General features: G+C 58.4%; 1 protein-coding gene across 1 annotated transcript; it reads right to left on the reverse strand.

Annotated features, from left to right (window-relative positions):
* Positions 1-39: 39 nt before the first annotated feature.
* EMILIN1 (elastin microfibril interfacer 1) lies at positions 40-7,578 on the reverse strand. Its single transcript, XM_030311466.1, has 8 exons — positions 7,225-7,578; positions 6,156-6,281; positions 5,468-5,688; positions 2,436-4,367; positions 1,942-2,058; positions 1,512-1,529; positions 1,208-1,345; positions 40-788 (listed from the first exon to the last, which is right to left on the reverse strand). The coding sequence occupies exons 1-8, from the start codon at positions 7,392-7,394 to the stop codon at positions 451-453; spliced, it is 3,060 nt and encodes a 1,019-aa protein (XP_030167326.1). The 5' UTR covers positions 7,395-7,578; the 3' UTR covers positions 40-450.
* Positions 7,579-11,759: the final 4,181 nt, after the last annotated feature.

Here is an 11,759-nt window from a genome sequence, read left to right on the forward strand (position 1 = left end):
TCTGTCTACCCTTGAATACGTACTGGAGCAGACGGTTTGTTTTGTTTTGTTTTGTTTTTTAGAAAAACCAAGTGTCTTTATTCCTGAATAGTTTAGTATGGCGGTGGGGGCCGGAGCCCGTCGGGAGAGCCCTGCATCGGCCTGGAGGCCAGCTGGAGGAGCAGAAGGTGCGAGGATGGGCTCCTCCGCAGTCGGCCCTGCAGGGGACGGCGAGCAGGCCAAAAGTCTGGACGAGGGGATGCCAGAGTCCCCCACCCGGCGCGCTCAGGCCGTGGCGAAGAGATTGCTCTGGGCGCCTGTGCCACAGAGGGGACAGGGACGGCGGCTCGCCTGGGGCTGGCGTGGCGGGACGGAGCCCCACCCCAGGCAGGAAGCCGGGGGAGCCCCGCGGCCCCAGCTGGCTCTTTGGCCGGCGTAGACACTAAGGGCCGGTCGGGCCCAGCCCCCTGTCTACACCTGTTTGGGCTCCAGGTCCTCGTAGAGCAGGGCTCCGCTGAAGATGGTGAGCGGCTCCTCTGAGTGCGCCAGCTGCCCCATGACCAGGTCGATGCAGACCGTGTCTCCAGCCTGCAGCGGCAGGATGAGGCTGAAGACCCCCAGGGCGCCGGGGCTGGGCTGGCTCTCGGCTACTGGCTTATTCTCCAGGCCTTCAGGCTCGTAGCCACCGGAGTCTATGCGGGCCACGCCCAGGTTGGAGCGGGACAGCACGGCCTCCACTTTCTCATGCCGGTGCCCAGTCAGCACCGCGCTCAGAAAGTAGCGCCCGGTCAGTGGTGCTGTGAACACGCCTGGGAACCAGGATGGCAGTCAGGAGGGGAGACAGGTGGCAGGGGCCAGGGAGGTGTTGGGGAGCCCACCCAGAACTCCTGGACTAAGGAGGAACCTGCTGGCTCTTTTCACCTGTCTTCCACTAGAGTGTTTTCTACCAGGGCAGGGCATTTGGCGTTTTGTTCGTTACTGCGCGCCCAGCACATTACAGCATCCCCGGGGCCCCAATAAAGAGCTGTTGAACAGAAGCGCTCCTGCCTTCCCCAGCTCACCCCTTACCCAAGCTGTGGTGAAAATGGGTAAATGAAGGAAGTAGGGATCTCCCCAAACCAGAGCATGAGAAGATTTCCCCTTGTCTGAGGGGGCAAGAATGAGAACATATCACTACACAGCCTTTCCGGTCTCCCCCATTGCCCAGCCAGCCTGCTTCCAGGCTTACCAGTCTCTGGATCGTAATAGCCCCCATCGTTGAGCAGGACTCTGTCGAAGGGCACTGTGCCTGGTTCAGACCGTGGCAAACTCAGGGCAGCTGAAAAGGCCACCAGGGGTGCAGGGGCTGCTGGTGCCCCCTCCACTCCTGGGTAGGGGTAAAGGGGGGGGGGGTGTCAGAGTGGATGCTCAGTGCAGAGCTGCCTGGCCCCCTTCCCCTCCTGGGTCTCTACCTCCAGGGCTGCCTGAGGCCTTCCATCCTCCAACCCCTAGTTCAGTTCCCCTCCCTCCAGCACCAGATGAGAGGAACTTACCCTGCTCTCCTTGGGGACCTGTGGGAAGACAAGAGGGAGCAGTAAGAAGGGGGCAGCTCTCACTAAGTCACTCAGCAAACATCTGCTGAATCTCTCCGCTGTGCTAGGCGTCACACAGACTCCAAAGCAGGAAGGGGGGTGTCAAGAAAAGGAGGAATAGGGTCCCTTCAGTGCAACTAGCCCGCAGCCTTTCACACCCTACATAGCCCTGTGAGCCCAGCCTTAGTCTTCAATACAGCAGCGAGGCCACCCTATCCAACTAGCCCATATAGTGACTGTCCCAGTTCCTAGTCACTCCCTGTCAGCCATATAGGCCTCCCCCCATTCCTTGCCCCTTTCCTCCCTTCTCTGTCAAATTCAGAATAGAATGTCGAGCCTAGGGCTGCTAGAGGAGTGGGGGAGTTCCCGCTGCAGTAGGAATCTCACATACCTGGTGGCCCAATGGGTCCCTTTTGTCCATCCTTGCCTGGAGGTCCTGGAGGTCCAGCAGGGCCTGGGGGTCCTTGTATCCCGGGAGGCCCTGGGGGCCCAGCCTCACCTGCGGGCCCTACAGTGACAAAATCCAGTTGAAGGAAAGCCACAAAAGGAGTTTCCAAAGGACAAGGAAAGTCATGGCTCCATGGACAGATGGTGGGGCACCTTGCTGCCCGTGCTGGATACCCGGCTGGCGGAGCAGCACCCCACCCCTGCCCACAGGCCTGTCTGAGCTGCCAGTGGAGAGTGGGGAGCCAGGAGCTTGGGTCATCTGTTGTGGACAAACCGACCCCCGGGACAGTGATGGGTCTGCCATTCATGCTGGGCAGAGCAAGGAGAAAGTAGATGAGATTAAGACTGGCTACTGTGGGGTAGGGATAGGAGAAAGAAAAGACTTAAAAGGGCCCCCTACCACCACCTCCCACCGCATGCCTTCTCTCGCCCCCTCACCAGTGAGGTCCTTCAGACTGAGCTGGTGAAGCCTGTCCTCCAGCAGCAGCAGGGAGCTGTTAAGGGCACCGAGCCGCCTGCCCAGGCCCGCCTGCCCCCCAAGCAGCTTCTCCAGCAAGGCTGCCTGCGTCTGGCTGGTGCTGTTGGTTTCCCGTAGCCCAGCCCAGAGCCCAGCCACGTGTCGGGAAAGGCCTTCACGCAGGCCCTGCAGTCCCCCCGCCACAGTGTCTAGCCGCTCACAGACTCCTTCAAGACGGCCCAATCGCCCCTCTAGGCTGGGGCACTGGCCAGCCTGGGCCTGTCCCTCTTCCAGGCCTCGGAAGCGCTCCTCACTCTCTGTAGCATGCTCCGTGGCCTCCTGTTGCAGCCTGTTAATCTCAGAGATGATACGGTCCTTGGTGGCTCCCAAGTCAGCCAGATCGGCACCCTGCCCTTCCACGGTGGTCTGGAGCTCGTGCAGTGAGTCATTGAGAGAACTGAAGGTGAGAATAACCTCGGAGAGCTCTCCTTGCAGGGCCTGTAGGGCTGAGCCTGAGCTCCCCCCAAACACACTGAAGCCGTCCAGAGGCCCTCGGCTTGGTCCCCCAACCCCGGGGCCGGCCCCGGGGCCCCGTGGGGGTAACAGGGGGCAGGAGCAGCGCTCCACACCGTCCCGAAGGCGGCCCAGCTCCTCTTGGACACCACCACAGGCCCCACAGCCCTCATCCCCACGGGCCTGCAGGAGACCCTCCAGTTGGCCCAGCCGTGCCGCCGTGAGGTTCAGCTGCAGCGCGAACTCCGCCGTCGTCTCGTCCAGCGCGTCAACACGCCCCTGGAGCTGGCCCACGACCCCTTGCAGCTCCTCCAGTGCAGCCTGCCGGGCCTCCCCGGCTGCTCCCACTTCGTGCAGGCCTGAGCCCACCAGACGCAGCTGCCCCTCGCTGTCTAGCACCCTGCGCTCCAAGGCACTGAGGATCTCGCTCACCCGGGTGTCCTGCTCCCCCGGGGGCCCGGAGCAGAGCTGCCCACACGCCTGCACAGCCCCTGCCACCTGCTCTTCCAGCAGATCCAGCCGCCCACCCAGCTCTCCGCTCACGTTGGCCAACAGTCCCTCCAGCTTCTCCAGTCGGCCCCGGGCGGCAGGCAGCCAGTGGCCCAGGCCCCCAGGGCGCCCGGGCCAGCCCTCCTCCTGCTCCTGTGAGGGACCCAGAGTGGAGTTGAACTGGTCCTCCAGGCGAGAGAGGCGGGATGCTAAGCTGGTGTAGCCCGGGGGGTGCCCCCCCTGCCCAGCCGCTCCTCCCAGCTCGGTGCCTCGCCGCCCACTCAACACTGTCACCGAGCCGGCCACTACATCCAGCCTCCGCTCCAGTTCTGCCAGCCGCCGGCCCAGCTCCGGAGGGCAGCACTCCTGAAGGGGCCTGCGGCCCACGGCCTGCCCGGGGAGCTGCCGCTGCCGCTCCTCCACCGAGGTCAGTCGCTTCTCCAGCACTCGCAGCCGCTCTCTGTCCTCCTGCCGCTGCCGGCGGAAGTCATCCAGCCCCGCCAGGCACACGGAGCAGGACTCCTGCAGCCGCCGCTCCAGCTCCCGCGGCAGCTCCTCACTGTGGCCGGGAGGGGCCGGGGCTGGGGCGGGGGCCCTGCCACCGCCGCCACCGCCGCCACCGCCGCCGTGATGGTTGTTGAGATGGCCCAGCTCCTGGTCATGGGTGGAGACGCGGTTGTCCAGGAGCTGCAGCTGCTGTTGGATCTCAGTGAGGGTCTCGTGCACGCCAGGGCGGGCAGCTGCGTCCGCTGGCTGCTGCCTCCCGTTAAAGGCCGTCTCCACGGCCCTCTGGACGTCTTCCGCCAGGCGCCCGCTCAGTCCCTGCAGGACACCGCGGAGGCCCTGCAGCTCCTTTGTCAGGCTCTGCACCTGCTCCTCCAGCTGCTGCACCTTCTCTGACTCCCCAGGACCTGGCAGAGAGGCGAAGGCATAAGGCGGAGGGGCCGGGCCTCAGAGCTCAGTGCCTACCTCCGAGGCCCTGCCTTCCCCGGCTCCAGCAAGAGCTCCTGGCTGAGTCAGCCACTCCTTAGCTGGGTAATTTGGGCAAGAAAAGATGGAAAGAAACTCCATTTACTGAATGCCTCTAGGCCCAGTTTGTAACATGGCTTCCCCCACCCCTTACACCAAACTCCACCGGACAGATATCACAGCTTTCCCCGTTCTGTAGACCGTGAGACTGAGGCTCAGGGGACATTAAGGAACTGGGCCATGGATTACGAGTTTAGTAAGTGGCCGAGGCAAGTTTCAAACCCAGGGCATCCATTTGACCACCAAGTCTACTATCCAGAGTTTCTCTCAGAAACTGTTTTCTCATCTGTGAAATGGGAATATGGGGAGGCACTGTGGACCCCATAACAGTGGATGTTCCTGGGCGGCAAGCACCTGTCCCTAACACCAAGGGACAGGCGAGGTTCCGCGGGAAGCCTGCAGGAGCTCTAGCTGGACGGTGGGAGAATCAGCCAAAAGTTCCTGTTTCCATCATTACAGCATGACTGTCTCCCTGGCAGGCAAACACAGCACGTCTGTCCGCAGTGCCTGGTGCACACACGACAGGAAAGCAGGGGGGACTGCTGCATTCTGGGACCTGCAGTCTCCAGAGGCCACCGAGGGGCCTGGGACCTGTAGTCGGGTGCAGTGCATGCTAGGACTTGTAGTCTATCCCCGTGGTGAACAAGCTTCTCCCAGGAATTCCCCCTTCCTCCCGAAGTGGCTCGCAACTGGGAAGTATCTCGTCCACATGTGGGCGTGCGTGAGCACATTCTCTTTCTCAGCCTTTTTTTTTCTCTCCCTCTCTTTCAATCTGCTTCTGTCACACACACACACACACACACACACACACACACACACACACAGTGCATGGGCTTCATGGGTAGGCAGAGAATCTCAGTGATCTCACTCCCTTCTATTCCCTTCTGACTTGGGGCACAGGGTTTTTCCCTCGACAACCTGGCCCCACATTTTCCACTCGGTACCAGCTCCCACTTCTCTCCCCAGCGGCTCCCACACTCACCTTCCCCACCTAGTCCACTCAGGTGGCTTCCTGCACTGGAGCCGGAGAGGTTGGGGCGGGCGGGCCGGGGCCGGGGGCGTGGTGTGGTAGGTGCAGGACCCAGCGCCGGGGCAGGACCCTCAGCACAGTCATCGCCCCCATACCCCTGACAGCACCTCCACTCCATATCTGTCACTGTCTTGTAGGCCACTCGGTAACGAGGACGGAGGAAGCTGCGGTACCTGGGAGAGGCAGAGGGAGGCCTCTTTACTCCTCCCTGTACTGTCAGTGACCCTGGGACCTGTCCTCAGAGATGGGCAGCTGCTGGTGGTGGACAAGGCCTGTCCCTCAGGCTGGGTCCCCCTTACTGTCCAGCATGTGTCTGTGCTCAGCTGACAGCTGTCAGCTTTCTGGCCAGGAGCCAAATCCCTGTTCTTCCTCCCCTTGTCCTATGCTGGAACCTCGAACTCCTCCTCTGGGGCCTGACTCAGCCCAGAGAAGGCATTTGGGGGTTGGCAGGGTGGTCTAGGTAACTTTGCCCTCAGTATCCGCCCCAAACTGTTGCCTCGGCATCTTCTCAAACGGTTCTGACCGAAGCCCCTGGTCCTGTCCCTTGCTGCCTGCTTTGCACAAATTCCCTGAGTTGGCTGCCCTCCTTCTGTCCTAGCCCAGCCCCACCAAGTACCCATCCCCCAGCACTGGGGCTCACATGATGCTGCGGGGACACTGGGGCTGGCCCCAGCCACAGGGCTGGTAGTCGGGCTTGATGAAGGTCTCCACTCCATCCTCAAGGACACAGCTCACTGTCCGGGTCACCACATAGGCACACCAGTTCCTGTAGGCACAACCCCACCTGGGCCCAAGGGCCAAGACACAAGCCCCAGAGGAGGGCCCAGGGGCTACCAGAGGGGCTGAGGGAGGGTCAAAAGATGAAGGGCCCCTGGGGACCTGTAGGAGCCAGGACTTTGGCAGGGCAGCTCCCCCCACGCTTTCCTGTGCCGTAAGAGTCAGTAAAGACTTTTCAAGACAGCAAAAGGAAGCACAGAATGGAAAACCACAACTATAAGAAGTTGATTCTCATGGCTGGGGGGTCCTGGGGAGCCTCTGAATTCACACATTCATTCATGTCCCTTTCTGTCCCAATCCCCAGCCTAGCGTGGCCTGTATGAGCCAGCTGGCTGGGTCCCTCTGGTGATCCCCTGGATGCTGGCTTCCACCCACCCCTAAGAGAAGAGGACAGGGCAGGCAGGGGTCCAGCTCAGGGTTAAGTAGAGAATAAGCCATTGATGAACGCTGCCCCTCTCATCGCTTGCCGTTCTACACCCTTGGCCCCATTCATGCTGGCCTTTGATCTGTGTCCGGCTGGAGAGCCCGAAGGGACAGAGCAGCCGCAGCGTCAGAAAGAATCACAGATCACTGGATGGGGCCGAGGAAGCCCTAAGAAGGGATAAAGGTCTGCCGGAGGATACCAGGCTGGGACGCAACGGTCAGCCTGCAGGAAGGCCCGGCCCGTGCCCTTCAGGGGAGTTTTCCCGGGCACCTAACTACGGGTCCCCCTGAGGTAAGGGAGGGACCTATCTATTTAGGGGGCCCTGGAAATGCCCCACGGGAAGGCGGGCTTGTGCAGGGCCACCTGATGGATGGGCTTCCTCTCCCCCTCTTCCCTGCACTAGGGCATACGGCCCCGGAGAGGGTAGCCAAGGCGAGGACCAGGATACCAACCTCCTGACCCACCCTCCCACCCACCTCCAGCCTTGGGCTGGGACCCAGACTCTTACCTGTGGCGGCTGGCAGGCCGGGGGGCGCTCTGGGCCTGGGGTTCACCAGGGCTGAGGGCCCCGCCGCCCCCTGTGTAGAGGCTATAACCACGAGGAGGGTAGCTAGCTGCCCCCACGGCTGTGGTCAGCAGGCAGCAGAGGTAGCAGCTCCAGAGGGTGCTGGGGGCCATGGTGGGGGCGCTCCGCAGTGGTCCTCAGAGGCACATCCCGGCCTGACCACTGGCGCCTCTGTCTGGAGCCGGGATGCCTCTGCTCCGAGGGACAGCGCCGGGGCCGGGTCCTGTCCCCAGCTTCCTGCCGGCGGCAGCCCCCAGCCACACGCCTCCTCCTTGGCCGCCTGGCCTGACCCCTCTCCCCCTCTTTCCTCCTCAGGCTCCTGTCTGTCCCTCCCTTGGTTCCTTCCGTTCTCCTCTTCTCCACTTCTGAGGGGAGTTTGTTCTCTGTGCCCCCTGGCCTCCTGTGCCTGGTCCCTGCCCCTCTCAGATGCTGCTTCCTGGGCCTCCACCCCCCTCGCCCCAGCTGGCCCTCCTCTGGTCTCCCTATCTGTTTTCCCCAATGACCGGATCCTGGGGGTGACAGGGCTTTGCCCCTGTGGCTGTTCAGAGGCGCAAGAGTGGCTGCGGGGCGGGCCCTGGCCTCCCGCCTCCCTCTCTTGCTCACTCCCTTCCCCCCTGTCTGGCTGGCGGTCCAGCCTCCCCCTTCCTCCCCCCACCTCTCCAACCATCGTGCGCCACATCTGCTTCTTGTTAACTCCGGGAAAGAGAGGAAAAAAAAGGAAAAACAGAGAAATGTGGAGTTGCCGCCAGGCTTGGGGCCAGCCTCTCAGACGGGCCACATGGAGTGGAGCCGGGGCCAGAGCTGGGGAGGAGGCCCTGGGCTGGTCGCTTAGCCAGGGAACGGGAGCTGGAGCCACAGCTCCCCTGGGGCTAGGGCAAGCCTCCTCTGGGAGAGAAGACCCGAGCAAGGAGGGGAGGACTGTAAAAGGGAGAATGAACTTGTAGGGCTCAGCAGGGCATCACTCAACCATCTTGTCCAGCTGCCTGCTTTTACAGATGTGAACAGTGAGGCCCAGAGTGGGAAAGTAACGTGTCCGAGGTAACACAGCACATCAAGAGTGGGGCTGTGATTAGAACTTAAATACCTAGGTCAGTGACTTGGGAGGAAGAAGTAGGATGGGTGAGAGAGCTACTGGGCCAGGGAGGAGGCGGAAAAGAACACCACTGAGGCAGGCAGGAAATTCAGAGAAGCCAGAGGAGGAAGAAAGGAATCTGGAAATGAGGCCACAGCCTTCTGTCAAGCATGGAGAGGACATGAGCAGGAGGAGACTTATTCTCAAAAAACCAAATGAATATGGATCCCAGGCCTTTCTTGGTAAAGGCCAGGCCGTAAGTGGGGGAGGGGAAGGAAGGAGGCAAACTGGGCAGTTATCTAAATCTACAGAGCCCAAAGGAAGTCACTCCCCAGCCTAGAGGCAAGCCTGATAGCCTCTGTAGCCGGCTAGGAACTCAGTCCCATTCAACAGCCTGACGGGAAAGCTCCTCTTGAGATGTCCGAATCCGTCAGCTGGCCCCCCCCCTCACCATCTGGCCTCAGCACTGCGCTCTGGACCAGGTGTCCCTGTGTGGTAGGGCGCTCGCTTGCAAGATCGAAGCAGAAGTATCAGACAGAAGGGAGATGGGAGTGCTGTGTGCAGCACTGTGGTGGTGCCCAGGTGCCCGGGTGCCCAGGTAGCAAAGGCATATGTAAGACTCAGAAATGAGTAACTGGGGCCGCGGGGGAACGGGACACAGACACTGAAGCAGAAAACGAACACAAAGCAGGATAGACAGCGTGCCAAGGGAGCCAGACAAATGGATGATGTGTTCTGGGTAAGAGGAGGGGAAAGACAGCTGGACGCTCGGGGGAGTCAGAGTAGAGCCCTTGGAAGAGAGAGCCGGAACAGTGTTGGGGGGGAAAAGTGAAGAACAGAGACAGGGGGAGGGGAGAGATTTCAGGTTGGGGAAAGAGGTCTGCCTTTGTCGTCTCATTGCTCCACATGGCAGCAATAACAGTACCCTCCTTCCTAGATTTGTGACGATTAAGTTAATACACGTAGAGCATTCAGAATAGTGCCTGGCGCGTGTTCACGCTCAGTAAGTGTTAGCTCTTATTTGTGTCAGGAAGAAGTGGGACAGAAAGTCAGAGAAGTCGATTGTGGAAAACCTGGGGAGAGGCCCAGATGACTGGTTAGGAGCTTGCATTGTAAGTTTTTGAGTAGGAGCTCAATATACATGCAGAAGGAAGACAGGAGCAATGGGCAGGGTTTTAGGCACAAGGATGCCGGTTCCTGCTCCTCCTCTAAGTATCTTTATCCCTTTGAGCAAATCCATGACTCTGCTAGAGGTCTGTTGGCTACCGTCTATGGTGCCTTCGAAATTCTACGTTGCAAAATGATGCAGGTTGGGAAGAGAAGGCTGTGATTGCTTGGTGACTGCCTGGGTGATAAGGGGCCACAGTAAAGGAGATATCAGAGAAGATTCCGGGGTTTGAGCCAGAAATGGGTAACTTGAGAAGAGGAACGGGTTTGGAAGAAGATGACCTTAGTTTGGACATACTGAGTTTAAGATGAGAATACGTAGTTCAATGGTAATAAATGCCCAGGAGATGGTCAGAGATGTGGGTCTTGATTCCGGAAACCATTTATAGGGTAATAGTTGGAAATCATGAGAATGGATGCCACCAAATCTTCTATGTGACTCTGTGTGATCTGCCCCTGAGGTCCTATGGCCCAGAATATGATCTTGATGGCTGGGAGAAATGTTCGTAAAACGACAGGATGATGAAAGTGAATGCTGAAATCCACAGAAATGGAAATGTGTGGCTGCCCTCGGAAGTGTGGGGATCAGCACACAGGGAGACTTGAAGGAAAGAGCCCCAAGAGATCGATTTGAAAGTTGCTGTCAGTGGAAGGTTGTAGCATTGTCCCTGGTCTCTGCATCAGTTCTGGGCCCTGGCCCTGGCAGGAAGCCAACCCATTTCAGGTTGCCCTGGCTGCTGCTGTGGGTTTTTTTTTCTCTGTTCTTGCCACCCTCCCTCCCATCAGGGGGCCTCTGACAATCTGAAAAGTCATCCCAGCCATCTTGTCACTGTCCGGTTGTCCTTCATTCCTTAAGTTTAAATGGGTGTCCCCCTTAAATTTAAAAATCTGTTGTATATTATGTCAGGCCAAAAAGGTTGGCTTTGAAATACAATTGTGGTAGGTTGCATTTCATTTAGTCCTGCAGTTAGGAGCCCCGACCTAGGGGCTGACATAGAATGTTTGTGATATTTCAAGTAAATCAGTGGCTCTGGGTTCACTGGGGAGGCTTGAGGTGTTGAGCCAGCAGGCTGCAACGGAGACTAAGGTTAGAGAAAATACATTGCCGATGGCCGTGGTACTGACGAGTAGCCACAAATGTCCAAAGAAACTGCCAAGAGAATTCCGGAGACCAAAAATGGCTAAGTCCTTGGAGCACGAGGACAAGATCTATTTTATAACCTCTCCAGGATAGGGGATTATCAAGGGTCTAGTGCCAATGGGAAATCCTCGCTATACTGGACAACTAAATTATTCAGTCAGGCATCAGTGGCTGAGCAATGAGCTCATGTACCAAGGCCAGGACAGCTGGGGGCACCAGCAGTGAGGGGCATTTCATGTCTAATGCCCTCTGTCAGAGGACTGAATATTGGGAGGGAAAAAATGAGAGTGATATGAATTGGGTCTTAGGTTATGCAAACCCAGATGGGAATTCAAGCTTTTGGGGACTCTTGAGCAGAAGTCCACTCCTGCTCAAATGTACACATTTTCCTTTTCTTCCCAACCCTTCCCACAGGTATAATACTTTAAGAGCCAGCCTCTCTGGACTCAGGGCCCAGGCCCATTTCCGGGATCTTGCTGCCTTTTCACTTCTTAGCCAGATCCTTCCCTCATGTCTTCTCCTTGAAAATGTCACACTAACTCCAGAGATTAAGCTCCACATATGCCCCTCGCAGCAATTCTCTCTCTCCTCCAGTTCCCCCAAGGGTGAGGCTTTGACTCTTTCACTTTCCACAGACATTTCCACCCAAGCTTTTTTCAAGTTTTGTTAGTTCTTAGCTGAGTCTAGGTTAGTCCTGGGGACCATTTTTTAATTTCAGTTCCCCAGGCACTAGGCCAAACGACCCATTCAAGGCCGATAAAGATTTGCTGACCCAGGCACGCAAGTTCTGAGAGGTGAAGGACATTTCTGGATGTTTCTAAAACAAACCTTTTCCTCTTGTCCCTGGCCCTAGGATAAACCTGTCGAGTCCACAGTCTGACACGGAGTATGGAATAGAGGAAAGCGAATCAGTTGACGGTTTCAAACTATTTGTAGAGTCCTGCTCAAATCAATTAGTTCTGGGCCTCAGTTCCTTCTTGTAAAATGATCTTGAAGGCCCCTTTCAGCTCTGTCAGCCTAAGGTCAGTTGGTTTTCAGGACACCCTTGTTAATCTGAAATACTTCCAAGGCCTTCCCTCATGTCATTTGCAGTCTAGA

The sequence above is a fragment of the Lynx canadensis genome, chromosome A3 (genome assembly GCF_007474595.2).
Source record: "Lynx canadensis isolate LIC74 chromosome A3, mLynCan4.pri.v2, whole genome shotgun sequence".
In the NCBI taxonomy this organism is placed as follows: Eukaryota; Metazoa; Chordata; class Mammalia; order Carnivora; family Felidae; genus Lynx; species Lynx canadensis.

Coding starts and splice junctions, on each gene's coding strand:
- EMILIN1 (XM_030311466.1), bottom strand. CDS start 7,394: ATGGCCCCCAGCACCCTCTGGAGCTGCTACCTCTGCTGCCTGCTGACC. Junction 5,689..6,155: donor CAGTGTCCCCGCAGCATCAT/GTGAGCCCCAGT, acceptor TGCCTCTCCCAG/GTACCGCAGCTTCCTCCGTC. Junction 4,368..5,467: donor GAGTGGACTAGGTGGGGAAG/GTGAGTGTGGGA, acceptor CCTCTCTGCCAG/GTCCTGGGGAGTCAGAGAAG.